This window comes from Hemibagrus wyckioides, linkage group LG25 (assembly GCF_019097595.1).
Source record: "Hemibagrus wyckioides isolate EC202008001 linkage group LG25, SWU_Hwy_1.0, whole genome shotgun sequence".
Classification (NCBI taxonomy): Eukaryota; Metazoa; Chordata; class Actinopteri; order Siluriformes; family Bagridae; genus Hemibagrus; species Hemibagrus wyckioides.
In genome coordinates, this window is record NC_080734.1 from 10206554 (window position 1) to 10224163 (window position 17610).

Here is a 17610-nt window from a genome sequence, read left to right on the forward strand (position 1 = left end):
ACTGCTCACTGAAGATGCGGATTGTTTAAACGTGCTAAATATGTGGTCATACAATGTATCTGCCATGACCAGTATTCTAGTTCTGACAGTAATTCATTTGGTTTCATCAGATTTATTAGAACGCATCACGGGTTTATTTCTTTTTCTAATGTGTGTTTTAATATGAACTTGTCCGTAGAATCTACAATGACGTTAGACCTTTAGATTTGGTGTATTTTTTAAATTGCTAAGGTAATAAGATTAGGACCACCACACTGCATATTTGAGGTTTCTCCTCTCTGACTTGCTGTGTTACAATAGGTTGCAGAGCGGGCCCTGTATTACTGGAACAACGAGTACATCATGAGTCTGATCAGTGACAATGCAGCCAGAATCCTGCCCATCATGTTTCCGTCTCTTTACCGCAACTCCAAAACCCACTGGAACAAGTGAGTCACATTCTGTTACAGGGGACCTTTTCTGGTTTCTTTCAATGAAATTCCCGGTTGAGTTATGTAAGTAGTTTCAAAGTAAAAACATGAGGTGGAAAATACATCTGCTTTCAACCCTCTTTAGATAAAAAAAAAAAAAAAAAAAAAAATCTAAAAATAACAAAATTGTATTTATATAAGGTTCTTTGTGTCTTGTTGGAATTTTTACTTCATTTAAAAATATGTTAAACAAATTTAATTTCACTAAATACACACTGGCTTAGCTTCTTTTTCTAATCATTCACTTTTTCACAGTGTTTATATATCTATATCTGTGTGTGTGTTTAAAAAATGTGTTGTATTCTATGTAGTTGCATTCAGTTTTCTTTTGCCATTGTATTTTGGAAGTTTGGACAGACATTAAATCCACTTGTTTTCCCTTCCTCCAGGACAATCCATGGTTTGATCTACAATGCTTTGAAGCTATTTATGGAGATGAATCAGAAACTCTTCGATGACTGCACACAGCAGTTCAGAGCAGAGAAAAACAAGTATGAAAGAGCCCATTAACTTTTCTGATACGGTTTTTCACTCATTTGCTCAAAAACGTCTTTCCTCTTCTAGAGAAAAGCTAAAGTGGAAAGAACGTGAGGAAGCCTGGATAAAGATAGAAAACCTTGCCAAGTCAAACCCCCAGGTAGTGACATCTCTTTATTTTCCTTATATGTAAAGACAAAATACTTAGCAGTAAATGACCGTTGGTTGATGCACTTTCTCACAGAGGTACTAAGAACAGCTCAGTGTTTCTCCTCCAGTGTTAGAAAGGCTTCTTTGCAACTCCAGAGTTATAATGCAGTCTGTTTTTACACAAAATTGGTACAAATTTCTGATGCTTCGTAACGCATTGCTTAATTAAAATAAACAAGCACTAGGAATTATTTGCTTTAGTTGCTTTAAGAGTATTTACCTCTCAGTTTGCACAAGTTTCAGCCTCTTATGCTTTCTTAGGCTTAATATTAATTGGGGTATTGTCTTTAACATGGTTATCATAACCCTTATCCTGCAATTCTAGCAGTTTGCATTAATATGTAACAAAAGCATGATCTTAATATAACTACATTTTTTTCCAGTTAAGTAAAGTTATGTAAACACAGTGGGTGGTTCACACCATGACCTAAACTAGTAACTGAGCTGTGGGCTTATTTCATTGTGTCTGATGCAAACATGAAACACACAGTGTGCAAATCCCACACTAATGAGAGATCATGAAAAATCAGGCCTCATAGTATAGTAAAACATCTAGAGGATTTGGCTGTTATTTTGCTACCACATCAGCATTAACTTCAGGAGTGTTGTTGGTGTGTTCCTGTTTGTGTTGATTTACTTTATTTATTGATTTATTTTTTGCAGTTCCTGTTGTATCTTGACACAACCAGCTTGAGTAGCCCAATGGAGATTGAAACAGACGGCGTAGGAATGGATGATGTCGCAGCACTCAAGAAGACAGTAGAAGAAGAAGCTACACAGGTAAATACCACGACTCATTGAGAATATTTTGTAATTATTAATAATTGCCACTGCCTGCTGTCATGCTTTTAGTCAAACTGTGGTTGTCATTTTGCCTGCATGAAAGTCCAGCACCATCACTCAGTGTACTCTAGATTTAGCAAATAATATTCTATTAAGTATTTATGTTGCACGTAACATAGCCTAGACAGATGACCCATTTCTTTGATCTTACAACCAACCTTCTTGTGTTTGCGCTGTAGATTCAGAGGGAGCAAAGGAAAGAGCGGCCACTAATGCGTCGCAAATCAGAGCTTCCTCACGACATGTCCACAGTAAAGGCCCTGGAAACCCACCGGCGTGCAGAGGACATGATAACCAGCCGTGATGGCCACTAAAGGTGCAGAGCAGCTCAGAGGCAAAGGCCGAGAACAGCGCGCCCAGTGCACAGCAGTAGAGGCAGCAGCAGCACACGATGGCCTGGTGTGACCCGGAAATCTGGACACACACTTAGCTCTGCTCCCATAAAGAGCCACAGTGACCCTCCCTCGGCCAGTGCCCCTACGCTGGAGTTTTTATTTTAGACCTTCTCAGGTGTACTATTTTGTTTTTGTTTTTGTTTTTTTGTTTTTTTGTTGTTGTTGGGTTTTTTTTGTGTGGTCTTTTTTCCACAGATCTCTCCCCTTCTTGTCACATGCATCTGCACTGATTTCCCCCTCCCCATCACTTACCATTAATTGTCATGAAAAGTGTAGGTGCTAGGGCGAAAACCATGAACGGGTCATTTTCAGCACAGAAGCACTTGCAGTTTGACTGCTGACCATTGTTTTAATTGAGCAAAAGCCTCTTGACCCACATGAAGATGGGAGAGTGCAGATATTGGGTGAAAATGTGTATACAGCTCTAACCTTTGTTTTTTCCTCAATGCTAGGACATAGCTGCTATTGCCTCCAGCTTTGTGCCTCAGACTGGTAGTTCATGTCCGTTTGTGTGATTGTTTGTTTCTTGTGATATCTGGTCCAGCAATGGGGACTGTCAGCCAAGTGTCACTGTTTGGCAAATGGAGCAGATTTATCGTATATATATTTTAATTTTAAAATAAGCTTGCCAGACTTTTGGAAGCTCCTAACCTTGATGAATATCTAAAGGAAAATATTCCTCTGTAGAAATTAGGTCTTGTGCCAATTTATTTTGTTGTAATATATTTTTAGATGCTATTCAGTACACCTGGCTATAAGTTCACCCAGACTGTGTGGATGTTCAAACAATGGGAAATGATTCGCTTCCATATTTTATTGACTGTGATGGCTGTTTCAGAGCTACAGAGTTACTTGTGGAGGAACAGCCTGATGCTGCCCTCATGGTGAGAACTTCAACCTAGGACTTAATTCCAGACAGTAAAATATGTATATTTTTTAGCATTATCCAGTATGCTCGGTTCGAGACTTTAAGCGTTCTCTTAACGTCCATTTAAAGTTTTCTTTAATGGAGTCGGAACAAGCTGTGCATGCTTGTTTACTTCCTATCCACTGACTGTCAGTTCATGGATATGTTGAAGTACCAGTTTGTTAAAACAAAAAGTGAGACAAAGCCTTTATTTACATTGAGTGCCTTTTAGCTGATAGACAACTTTGCTGAAATGCTGTAAGATAAGCATATATAAGGCCACAAAGTTTTCTAATTTAGAACCAATTTTCTGTTACAAAATATCTCCAGATTAGAAGATGGAGATGATGATGGTCCTATCCAATGACCTTTATTAAAACATGCACTATGGGTGAAATTAGACCACTTAACCAGTGGCTGGAGGAGTCACCATACGAGTCTGTTGGCATAACCTAATGAACTGTAGAGATCAGGCCACATTTACCTTGTATGGTCCATATTGTGTCCAACAGAGGACAAAAGGCTTTGGCGTGTTTTATTTGTCTTTCTATTTTTTACTACGTCTCTCTTGTTATTTGGGTTTGTTAGGTTAAAGACCTGGTCCATTGTTTGAACTTCCATTCGATGCTGAGCAGAGGCTCATAACATTCTGGGGGTCTTGTATGTCTTTGGGAATTGTTCAAAATGATTAAAAGTATTTTTGTTTGTTATTTTTTGCTTGCATTAGCTTGTTCGATTTGAATGTGCAAGTTTGTAAATAGGACTACAGTGATCAGTCTTTTTAATTGTCAAAGAATAGCAATCACCAATAATTTGTTCCACACTTCTGGTATGTTCAAATGTTTCTGAAGGCCAATGCATTTCATTTCTTTTTTCACCATCCATATACTAGTGCTCTACAAGAGGTAAGTAGTGCATTAGAGCACTACTACAGTATGTGTCATTTTCTTTCTCTGCAAACCGGAGCTTGTTTTCAGCATTAAATGGCTTTAAATGAACTTCTCTGGAGGCTTTTTCTCTTGATGAAACCGAACCATTGCAAAGTGTCCTTTTAGTATGCACCCCTGCTCAATGGCTTCATTTAATATTGTACATATTATGTACTATTATTTTATCTTCTATCTATTATTAAATGGTAGATCTCTTACTTTGTACAAATTCTCATGTACAGATGAAAACGTTATTAGCAACTACATACAGTTGATAAAGTGGCACAAACATCTGTACATGTTGCTATTTGCATTAGAAATGTTTAGAGGTTAAAGGCTATTTTTATCAATTTGTAATTCAGAACTTTTTATTTCAGAATTCTGTCACCTGTGATGCAATCTGTCATACATTTAGCCTTCGTGTGTGCTCTTTAACCATTCTCAACTGGTGTACATCTATAGTAAATAAAGAAAATTGGTGAGTTTTATATTTTCATGCAGAGAGCAAATGCAATTGTTTATACTTGTCATTGTTCTGTGTGTGTATGTGAGGACTATTAGGACACACAGCAGGTGCCTTTGCCCCCCCCCTTAACACAGGGCTTGTGTGAATGCAGGTTTTCGTTCTAATTAAGCAGGAGTCATGCTTGATTCCGCCTGTTTAAACAGTCTAGACTTTCTAGTAGACTGAAAGATATGGCTTCGGCTTGGTTGGAATAAAACCCTGCACGTGCATTATCCAGAAGAGGCCAAGCTCTCGCTCTGGATAAGGGTGTCTGCCAAATGCCAGAAATGTAAATGTAAGCTATGACACCCTTGTCTTAACATGTACATAGATCGCGGTGTGAATTGAGAATAACTTTTGATGTCGGGAGAAAACTGTGTGTTCAATGTATTGCCAGAGATCCACTATGATAAATGATTTATCATGCCTTCACATCGATATGGTGGAGCCATTAGGTTTTCAGCATGATATCTCAAGGACGAGTAGCTGAATATTTGTGTGATTTATAGCGGATTATCATAACCACTGGATGAACCGATTTTGGAATTGACCCAACCAAGGTCAAGGTTGTAGCAAGGACCAGACTTGTTGATGTTGGTACGGCTTTATACTTGTAGATATGATGTAAAGAAGGTACAAAGAGAAAAAGAAATGTAGAGTATTAAAAATAAGGATGGAGAAATAACGACTAAGCAACAAATGACTAAGCTTATGTGAGTCATAGGAGGTGCAAAGCCGTATTCTCGCGATGTGGTGAAAGATTTCTTGGCTTGGCCGAAAATAAAAAAAAGAAAAGAAAAAGAAATTGGTCTCTATGTTTAAGAAATATTCTGTGTGCACTGAACATACATGCAAGATCTGTTTAAACCAAAGATGCAGGCCCATGAAATCTACTGAGGCCCAAAATGAGACCTACGCAGTTATAACACAATAATTATTGATTGTATAATTACAAGGTGCTGCCGTATCAGCTTTTCAAAAATGGAGCCCATGTTTAATTCCAAGATTTGATCCATTCCATCACTCAACCATAGAGAGCAGACTGAGCCAATGTGAACCCTAAAGGAGATGAGTCACCTGGATTGTTTTTGTTGTTGAGTTAATAAAATTCCCTCTTGCACTTTATGGCCCATGACCCAGTGGTTAAAAGCCTGTCAAGTTGATTGAAAGCACCTTCATTCAAGGTAAAGTATAACTCTTCAATTTACTTACAAGAAAGATTCACAAAGGAAAACATCTGCCTCAAATTACACACTGATTTTGGTAACCGCTTGTAAATTACTGCCTCTTTCACCAAATAACATGAGGAAATATTAACTAAAGGCTAACTAACAACTTCCTAATCTATACTAAAGCTACAAACTACGAGTGCATGTCAGGCAGATTACAATTCAGAGAAGCATTGAGTCTCACTCTTGCGATCATTTCAGTAAGATTAAACTACTTGAATGCTTTTAAAATGCAAGTCAAATGTATTAGAAGAAAGGACAACTCAAGTAACTTTTAGATACTTAAAAAGCAGACTTGAGTGCAGTACTAATGAACTTCCCACCTCTGTGAAACTTGATTATCGTGGCAGTGACCGTAGGAACCCCAATAAGCCCAAGCAGCAGGTCTATACCAGGTGAATGTGCTTGAGTAGCCAGCCGTCAAAGCTGTGACCTTAATCCTTCTGTAAAGCTGTCGAGTGACTTAGAGTTTAATCCACCAACTGTCTGTTTCCAGTGGACCTAATACTAATTAATAATAATAATATTTAAGATTACAGTGTGATTGTCAGAATTGAGCTGGTACACACACCTGATCAGATAGAGTTGTTAAAAGATTGTGCAAACAAAGGACTATCTATAACACTAATACACTCAAAGATAGACTGAGAGGCAAACATTTAACCACAACCAAAAAAAGTACACAAGCTCCAAGAACCTCAGCAAATGGGAACACACCTGTACATCATGTACATTAACATTCACTTAAATCATTTAAGATCCTCTGTTGCATCGAATAGCATCAATTACAAGCACTGTTGATCTTAAATGCTTATGTTACATGTTTTAGTCTCTCAGAATATTCTGACTGCATTTACTTCTCTATACTGGTGCAATTAGACATGGATGCACTTCATCACATTATTATTTGTCTTTACCCGATTCCTATACTATATCTATTATACTTACTTGTATACTATCACTAAAGGGCTAAATAACAACACGACAGATTATAAAATGTTCTGCATGATATGTTCTGCCCTATGCTGCCATCCAGTGGTCTTCATCATTCTATAGGACGAGCCAAATATGTCTTATTTTTCACAACATCCTATATAAACTGCCTATGCATGTAACTGCTTTGCTTATTTAATCCATAAATTATTACATTGGAGATGTTCTGAAAAAAAAAAAAAAATGAATATAATGCCTTTTGTGAAAGTATTTGTGTTTAGTTATGAGGGCTTCTTAGTTGTATCAGGAAAATAAGCAAGAGTGTTGGTGAGGGAGTGAGCGAGCATAAGAGCCGACTGTTTGAGCTTCTGTTCTCACCTGGGTAAAAATTTTCAACTCAGATAACTATTATTACTCGCAAAATGGATGTATAGGATTTAGAATCCCTTTCATTTAGGTTTAGCAGACATCCTTATCCAGATTTACTTTACAATTTATCTCATTTTATATACAGCTGAACAACTGAATGTTAAGAGCCTTGCTCAGGGGCCCGGCAGTGGCAGCTTGGTGGACCTGGGATTCAGAGCCTTTGAACAGTTCATTCATGTGTTAAGTTTTGCTTGAACGTAAGTGTGGAGCTGCAAAAGCATATTATCATTCATATCATATTCATATATTCATATCATATTTGCATTATATACATATGTTTAAATTAGAAAAACAAACAAACCACCAAAAGATCTACATGTCAATGGGGATTGCACTGTAGTGCTATACAGTAGCAAGATCTCAGTGTACAGGCTTGTTTGTACTCATAATCAAATATACTTAGTCTGCCCCTGCATTACAGTGACTTATCCTGAGAACGCTGGGGGTGAGGCAGGAATATTCCCTGAATAGGATGCGAGTCAATCACAGGGCACCATGCACACACACATTCACACACTCATTCTCTCATAGAGGCAATTTAGAGAAGCCCAATCCAGCAACCGGCATGGAAACCGGAGAACCCGCTGCAACCGAAGCCAGTTCACATGTATTGTGTGGAATGATTAAAGTTTGGCCTGAAATCTTATCCTCAGCTAAATAAATTCTCAGGATTGGCTTTATGGAGCAAAGGAAAAACACTGCAGTCATTTTGAAGTAATTGCTGAGGATATACACTGCCACTCAAAAGGTTTTCGACCACGATGTATTAGCATTTCTAATTAAAGTTCAAAAAAATGATAAGTTAAATACTCCAGAATTGGACAAAGATGTAAGGTCTAAATAAACAAAGAAATGTTTGAGACTTTTCATTTTTATTGTGAAAAGAAGATCTATCTGGAAAAGGCTGGTCTGAATCGCTCCATGACAGAGCAATGGTTTTTTTTTTCTTTTACAATTGACTCAAATGCTCTCTAAAATCAACTACTAATCAAAATCAACTCAAAGACAAGTAACTTTCTGTCTTAGATTAACTAGTTTTATCAAAATGTGCTTTTCATAAAGCACTCAATTAGAGTCTTATTGGAATCTGTAAAAAAAAAAGACATCTATCTTATTAAATACAGTCATTTCTGTGTCGTGTTTCTAATAAGATTACCATAAACCAAGTATAAGATTATAATACAAAATAGACGTTTACTTGTCTTTTCTTTTTGTTTATACTTATTTCAAGCTTGTTTCTAATTCTAGAACGAAGCAAAAATGTCACCACACTTTGCCACCATCATGAGATCATTAAAAGTTTGAAATGTATAAAAGCATCTAACATAGCTGAATCTTCCTATATTTCATTTATATTTGTAGTAATAGAAATAAAAACAATACATTTCTTAAATGCAAAACCTTTGTGTACGTACAAGACTAAGACGTTCCTAGGATCTAGGACAAGTTGTTATCTTTCCAGTCCTAATCTATACTATATACAATCAATTCACATAAATGCATAAATCTGATTATGAACTACATTCAACACGACACTGAAAACAGCCTTTCCCTAAAAGGAGGGTATAAGGTTCTTCAAAGGGAATTTCTACCAAATTATATAATCATTATGGTGTGACTCAAAACCAAATAACCTGCACTGTGTTCTGTATTTAGTGTTTAAGGCTGCATTTGCACTTGTTTCACTGAGAACTGTTGTTTTCTATTTGCACTTTGCGTAGTCCAGTGCTGATCCCAGAGACACAATAATTCACTCTATTATATGTACATATGGATATGAACTTAATCCTTACATGACCCCAAGTCGATTACCCTTCAGGGAAATCAAGTTTCTATCCAGTTAGGAAACATGTAGAATTATGAATCAGTTCTGGTTCTGCTTTGGTGCAAATTAAAGTGACAACAGATTCACTGGAAAGGCAACAGCAAGACAACCTCCATAAACGGGAATGGTTCTGAAGTCGTTGGCTATAGACAGTTTCTCACTCCTTATCCTTCCTGACTGATTAGTCTCTAGTTTTGTGTTTTGTTAGGGTCCTTGTGCACTACCTGAAACCCAATCAGGTTTCACAAGTAGTCCAGCTCCTCCAGAATAGCTCTTTCCAGGAACTTTGGTGTGTCTCCCAGCACAGTTGCAAGAGCGTGGAGGAGATACCGGGAGGTGGGCCGTTACATGATCACATTACTGAGTAATGATTGCATAAGCCATGATTTCATTACTCTGTGGTTACGGTGTTGGACTACTAAACAGAAGGTTGTAAGTTCAATTCCCAAGCTGCCGCTGCTAGGCCCTTGTGCACGTCCCATAATTCCCAGTTGGTCAGTATAAATGAGAGAAATGTGGATAAGGGCGTCTGCCAAATGCCATAAATGTAAATGTAAACTAGGAGAGCTGAACAGGGCAATAACCCAGCAGCAGGACTGGTATCTGCTTCTTTGTGTGAGGAGGAACACTGCAGGTGTGCTACAAAATGACCTCTAGAAGGCTGCTGGTGTGCATGTTTCTGACCAAACTGTCATAAGCAGATGCCATGAGAGTGGCATGTGGGGCCGACGTCCTCTAGTGGGACCTGTGCTCACAGCCCAGCACCAGAAAACACCAGAATTGACCATTCTGCCATTGGCGCCCTGTTCTCTTCACAGATGAGAGCAAGTTTTTGCTGAGCACATGTAAGAGACGTGATAGAGTCTGGAGATGCTGTGGGGAACATTATGCTGCCTGCCAGTTTGGCGGTGGGTCAGTGCTGCCTACCGGTTTGGCGGTGGGTCAGTGATAATCTCAGGAGGAATATCCTTGGAGGGTCGCAAAGACCTCCACATGCTGTTAGGTACCTGGATGAAATCATCAGAGCTAATGTTAGATCTTGTGGGTCCTGGGATCCTCCCGGTGCATAATGACCACCCTCATGTGGCCAGAGTGTGTAGGCAGTTTCTGGATGATGAAGGCAGTAATGATATTGACTGGCTCTCATATTCCCAGACCTGAATTCAACTGAGAACCTCAGTGATGTTATGTATCAAAGCATCTGATGCCACCAAGTAGCACTACAGACAGGTACAGTCCAGGAGCTCACTGATGCCCTGATCCAGGTCTGGGAGGAAGTCCCAAGATCCAATGTGTGACTTAAGTGAGATGATGATACAAATTGACAGGAAATTGACAGTAGATTTCCTGTTCAGTTGATGTGTCACAAACGTCTACCTCACTTATTAGACATGGATTAAACTGAAAAAAAAAAAAACATGGATGCAAGATCTATTGTAAAATGATGTCAAATATCTTAAAAATACACTGATTTGGGTGTGTGGTGTCTAAGTGGTTAGTACATTTGCCTCGCACCTCCGGGATTAGGGATTTGATTCCCTCCCCTTATAGAGTTTGCATGTTCTCCCTGTGCTTTGTGAGTTTCCTCCGGGTACTCTGGTTTCCTCCCTGAGTCCAAACACATGCAATGTAGGCTGATTGATAGGCTAAGTTGTGACAATTTAGCATGTGAATGGTAAGTGTGTGTGTGTGTGATTGTGCCTTGAAATGGGTTGGCACTCTGTCCAGGTTGGTGTCCCCCACCTTGTGTCATGAGTCCCCTGGAATAGGCTCCAATCTCACCATAACCCTGTGTAGAATAACTGGTACAGAAAATGGATGGATGGATGGATATACATATTTTTACACTCATTCTCACTAACTTTTAATACCCACTTTATCATAGTCATGGTAGATCCAAAGTATTTCCAAGGAACACCTAAACCAGGCCTGAGCCAGGAATAAAATCTGGATAGACAGCAATTAAACCCACTAGTATTTATTTGAGAGGAAACCAGAGAACCAGGAAGAAACCTCTGAGGCTATGAAGAGAATGCCACAGAAAATCCACAGACAGTAACCCAAGCTCAGCATCAAACCAGCTACCCTGGAGCTGTAAGGCAGACACTTTACCAGCATGCCATCACGCTACCGTAGACAGAATTGTCTAATATATTTCATTATGAGATTACAATAAAATGAATTACACCTATGTCTAGACATTTTCAAGTTTGGAAATGTCTTGTTCTAAAAGGCAAATAATTTTTCTTCGTTCTAAATATAAACGTTTAAAACACGCACAATTATCTGCCAAAAGAACAAGCTTTCAAGCTTGCATTCTCACCCGATGCTCACCTACTTTTTTAGAAAATCTGTTAGCAGACTCATGATAAATCCTGGATCAAGCTCTTTTCAATATAATTTCAATATAATAATTTTCTTCATATGCATGGAACGAATTAAGATGAGAGAGAATAACATTCCACACAAGCAAGTTGTTTTTCTTAAAAAAAAACAGTTCATTTGCATAAGCACATTAATGCCACCTTTAGACTCCTTTTAAGCATTTTTCCTCAATAAATTACATTACACATAATTATGTACAAGATAGACACATGCTATTTGTGATGAAATATGGATGTCACGTAGAAAGAGCGAGAGCAAGAGAGCGAGAGAGAGTGAGAGAGAGAGAGTGAGAGAACAAGGTCATATGAGTTTAAGTGTGTATCTTTTGTATAGTCTTCCATTCTCTTTTATCTTTTTCATCCTGTGATTGTCTTTTCTCTTTCTCTTTTTTAACCAATCCCCTCATGTTCCATGTCTTACTTATGCTTGTTAAATACACATGCAAACAGCTAAAATGTATTTTCATCATGTTATTTACACATTTGTGTACATTTTTTTGTTTGCATCTGGTTCAGTGCTATTGCAACCAAAGCCTCATGCCCTCTGGATCCAAAAAACACCAGAAAAGGATGGTGTCAGCTCTTATTTCCATGGTAACAAGCTTCAGAACTTTTAAGCTTCAACCTCACTATGAACACGTCCAATCATTTTGAAGCAAAAACAAAATCCACCAACACATATCAGCTGTTTGGTTCTCTCTCTCTCTCTCTCTCTCTCTTTCTGCCTGTGTGTTACTGAGTTCCACCCCCACCATTCTGTGACTCAGCTTCTTGCACTTCACATCCGGATGAAACAGAAAGGGTAGGGAGAAGTGGAGGGAGGGTTTCCACTCCCCCGAGAGGGAAAGGCAGAGTAGGAGAATGGAGAGGAGATGAGCAGAAGAGAGAGCAAAGGGATTCTGAGTCACACTGGCCCTGGGGAAGACAAGGCTTCACCAGCATGGCCACATCCGTACCCCATCCTCCTTTTTCATCTCTCCCCATCTCTTCACACACACCAGTCTCATGAGGTCTGGACCTACACAGCTACCAGCAGCTGCTCTTCTACCAGACCATGTGCCTCACATCCAGTTCAGTTCATGCTGGCCTACTTTCTGCTTGTTGCTTATGTAATAAGGCTCCTAGATTTGGTTATTTGGGCCTGACACTGACGCAGTTCTTCTGAGGTGAATGCAGCGAGGGAAGGAGGAGGGAGAGAAAAAAAAAGAAGAAAGCAAGTGACTTTTCTGAAAGAGCAAGCCAACAAGCTGCTGCCACAATATTCTCTCATCGACTCGCAAAACGTTGCACAGATATTTTATGCTTGATGTCAGACATTTTTGATCATTTCTGCATTTCTATCTAAATTATAAATCTCTCTGTTATTTATTTTGTGTACTTTGTTCTCATTAATCACTATAATGTCACAATAACGATCAACGCACATTATTTCTGCTCATAACCATGATCTTCTGGACGTATTAAGCAGATGAATAAGATGAATATGAAATGGCACCTATGCTTACAATAACCATAGAACGAGGCTGCAAAGTTATTCTTAACCAGAAAACCCGCAGGACACAACAGCTAGCAGACTGGACTCCCACACACCACCCTGTTTCTTTCCTCATGACAAGCCTACAATTCAGGCCACAATTGTCAGTTCCAGTTATGTAAAATAATGTTAATACAAACAATTAATGCAAAAATAAATTTCAACATTGTATAATGCTTGCTTGAAAGTGTTTTCAGCCATTAAGTTGCACCGCAAGTTCCTGGTACAGACGAATGCAATTTATCTATATTTTATAGAAGTCCTTTTTGCATATACACAATTTCTAGGTACAGGGAGTATGGTCTTTAAAGTAATAAAAACAAAGTAAATTTATAAACAAATTGTATTTAGAGAATAACGACCAGTTATCGTTATAATTTCTATGCTTGTGTGGTTATTAATGATACAACATTTGGTTTTGTCATATGGTTATTTTGCATAATAGGTAATTCTGGTAAATTCTTTATAATCCAGCTATCCCTCCATCTGGATATATCATTGTTGATAGAAATTTACTTACATTTTAACTAGGATATGAGGATGTGACCGGTTGCATTCTCAAATCAAGATCTCATTTGATCAAGATCAACTGGTTTGTTGTGTTTTACTGTTCAACTTTAATCCCAGTAGCACATTTTCAATTATAAAAGCAGTTTCATAGACAGATAAACCAGCAGTTGAGGTCAGGAATGGCTAACTGCAGGCAAGCTAGAAGAGATAAGAATACTGAAGCTCCTTCAGTTTCTCCTTCACTAATCCAATCATGAGGAGAGGTTGGAGCACTCAAGTTAGGCCAAGTGAAAAGAAACGGAGGACACAGATACTCTGTACATTCAGGCTCTGTACATACAAGTACTTGTAGAATTACTTGCTAATATTTTTGGGGACCAAGAGGACCTAATTGGTTTGGGAGATGCTGAGTGCATAATCGTCCTTATTTTGATTAATGTTCTTCTGTCAGAGTAGGAAGAGAAATGATTAACAACCAGCACAATTAGCTGAATGTCATGTCAGGGACATCATTAGTACACAATCTTCATTTTCTATCTTTCTCTCTCTCTCTCTCTCTCTCTTTACATATACTGACAATCAAATTCTATCTTTAACAGGGCAACAGATGCTTGTTGTAGGACAGTTGAATTTAAAGCCCAGCAAGTATTAAAGGCTGATCTGCAGGTTTGTGCATGAGTATGTATGAATAACAGATCTAAATGATATTCCATGTTCTTCTATTCATACATTTGGATTGAAGTCATTTCTTATCAGAAGCAGGTGATATGTCTACAGGTCCCAGCTTAACCACAGTCTGGGGTATGTATTTTGTGTGATGTCATGAATCACATGTGAAACAGCTACTGAAGTATGCTTGCAGTTGATGCTTGTGTCATATTACTGGTGTTCTCAGCACATGAAGCATAGCCAAACTGACCACAGTTTTGCAGCTGGTACCCAGGCTTTCCTGGACTAAATGTCTTATTAAAATCTCTGCACAGAAAGTTATTGCTCTGTTGCAAGGCCTTTGTCCCCAGGCACAATAGAAATAGTAGAAAGGAGAAAAGCAAGTCTCCAAAGCAAGCTACACAATTCATTAACATAAAGCTTAATTAACTATTTTATATTTTAACGATGTTATGCTTACCCATCAGATTTAGGACTGATGACCATAGTCTTACAGGTTTGACCCCAAATGTCACCGACTGAAATGTGTCCTTGTCTCAGGAAAGGGAACCTTAAAAGTGGAGAACATTGGAGAACATCCTGGAGAACATTTCTAACTCTAAAAAGAGTCCTGTTGGTAATGGTGCCCAATTAGGAAGACATAATTACAATGGTGACCTTCCTTACAGACCGAAAAACAGGGTGATGTCACAGAGGCGCTGGGAGTCTGTGGCCCTTGGTGTAAGGTCAGAACACATCAAGCTGGGATTGTCAGTAAATTGTCAAGAATGGCTAATTGAGGATTGTGACCTAGCAGTCCAGAAAATACTTCTGAACAAAAGAACCCTTAGGCACAATGGCATTGTGGGCACCTCTCTGTTTTTACAGGCTTTCTAAACAAAAGGTTTGGAACACCCCTCCAAATCACTGAATTCAGGGGTTATTTTTCAGGGGTTGGGCTTGACCCCTTAGTTTCAGTGAAAGGAACTCTTTTTTTTTGTTTTGAAAGGAACTCTTAATGCTTTAGCTTCTTTAGGATGCTTCTTTGGGATGAATTAGAGCGGACACTCTAAGCCAATCCAAAACTGGGACACCTGCCTTTACATGCACATGAATTTAATGTCGGGTTGATGTCAGGACTTCCTCCACACCAAACTCACTCATCCATGTCTTTATGGACCTTGCTTTGTGCACTGGTGTGCAGTCATATTGGAATAGGAAGGGGCCATCGCCAAACTGTTCCCACAAAGTTGGGAGCATGAAATTTTCCAAAATGCCTCGTATGCTGAAGCATTAAGAGTTCCTTTCACTGGAACTAAGGGACCAAGCCCAACCCCTAAAAACAACACCTGAATTCAGTGATTTCGAGGGGTGTCCCAAAGCTTTTGGCAATACAGTGTACACCCTACATACTTGTTGATGGTCTCCCATTCCTCTGGGGTTCCATAAAGACACCCATTATGAGCCTATATTGAGTAAGGTGCAGCCATGGATGACTACCATGAGGACTGTCTTCCTCTAAACTAAGGGTGGTCCTTGGGATTGTGGACATTATCAACATGGCCTATACATGTACAGGATACTTAGCCTCTACCATGACATGCCATTTTATGTGGAGTATTTATACTTCATGGGTGTTACTGAGTTATGACACTCCCGGTATTGTTTGCTGTTGTTACTTAGACATCACCATGCAGCTTCTCAGGGGTCTACAAGGTTAGCATCACCACTGTCAGTTGTGTGAGTGTGGTGATAATCTCTAATCACCAGGGTATTTTGACAGTAGCTACTAGTACTAGTGTTTGACAGTAGCTACTAACTAGTGTTGACTTGGCAAGAAGGTTCTAGATAAAAGATGAACCAATTACCAATACTCACATTAAGCTTATTGTTATTTTAATAAAATGAAAGTAACAATAAAAATATCAAAATAAGGTTTAAGGAGTGTAAGAATACTTCACCATGAGGAAGTGATGGATTATCCTTAGCTGAGAGTAAGAAGAACAGCCACTGATTGAACCACCAGAGGCACGGGGTCATATCCAGGGCATGCCAGGTAAGCTCATTTTGTTCATGAATGGCATTACTGAAAACCCTTTTAGTACAGTGAGAACAAACATATGAAAAATAATGTGACCTCAATAATGTGATGAATGATGAAGAATAATGAGACCTCACATATGAAGAATAATGTGACCTGAAAAAGACTCAAGTAACTAAGTATATACATATTAAACTTTTTTTCCTAAATAAAGTAGGCAACACCTTTGATACAAGCCTACTTGTTCAAAAAATCATTATAGGTCTGCTCATGCTCTTTGCCTTTAGAAACCGCTAATGTCTTGGGATTTTCACAAAGTCCCTAGAGTTTACACAGAATGATGCAAAAACCAAACCAAAACAAAATGAAAATAAATCCAGCTATTCTGTTGGTAGAAATGCCTTGTTGATGAGAGGGGTCAGAGGAGAATGGACAGGCTAGTTTGAGCTGACAACTCTAATAGACACTACAACCATGGTAAGCAGAAAAGCATCTAAGAATGCATGACCTGTGCACACTGTATATATAAACCAGTGGTTTTTAAAATATCGGACACACAGGTATCTGTTACTGAAGTATATATCTGTGTGTATTCGATCTTCTGTAGGTGCGGCCTCCGCTTTAATTCTCAGTCTGCCATGTTGTGCTATAAAAGAGTTCTTTACTATAAGATAATACATTTCTTAGAATTACTGAAATGAATTTATAGAAATATGACTACATTTTAGCGTTTTGATATAATTTATACATCCTTTAAAATGCACATGAAAGTGACATGCTTATTTATGACTAGTTAACAGACTAGCTGTGAGAAACCGCCCTGATTTCAAGACATTATTTGAGGAGTTCTGCATCCATGACACACTAAAGTATCTAAATTATTTATTAGCGTGCTTGATAAAGTGCTCAATAAAAATAGACTACGTAAAATAGTAGCATAAACACATGGCTAAATATAATGATAGTACTGGCTTTTATAACTTCAAACGTGTTCATTTGGATTTGAAATGAAAATAGCTTATAAACCTATAGTATGTCGCCTGCTTAATTTAAATCCCTGATAAGGCTTATTAGGCTAGACAATGCATAATGTAATAATAGATGCAAATCATGAAAGAAATCCTTTTGTGAGTTAAAATCAGTGGACACAGATTGCTTATAATCTGACTGAATAATCAGCTTTGTGACCAAAGATGGCTGACAAACAACTTCAGCTTGGAGCAGAAATTATGGACCGAAAGCTATAAAGCCGAAACCTTGTGGTAATTATTGTTATTTATCCTTATCTCAAAAAAAAAAAAATCAGACATAAGAAAATAGTAGCAGGCTTAGCTGCAATGT

The 17610-nt window shown here is 38.4% G+C and overlaps 1 protein-coding gene across 2 annotated transcripts in view; it reads left to right on the top strand.

The window, feature by feature from the left end:
* The window catches only part of ppp2r5cb (protein phosphatase 2, regulatory subunit B', gamma b), a 28827-nt gene extending 24100 nt beyond the window's left edge, over positions 1 to 4727 (top strand). For both annotated transcript variants that reach the window (XM_058378887.1, XM_058378888.1), the window contains 5 exons: positions 301 to 428; positions 860 to 961; positions 1035 to 1107; positions 1821 to 1937; positions 2180 to 4727. In XM_058378887.1, the coding sequence (XP_058234870.1) occupies positions 301 to 428; positions 860 to 961; positions 1035 to 1107; positions 1821 to 1937; positions 2180 to 2314 (555 nt within the window). In that variant the 3' untranslated portion in view covers positions 2315 to 4727. The remainder of the gene's footprint in view (positions 1 to 300; positions 429 to 859; positions 962 to 1034; positions 1108 to 1820; positions 1938 to 2179) is intronic.
* The last annotated feature ends 12883 nt before the right edge of the window (positions 4728 to 17610 follow it).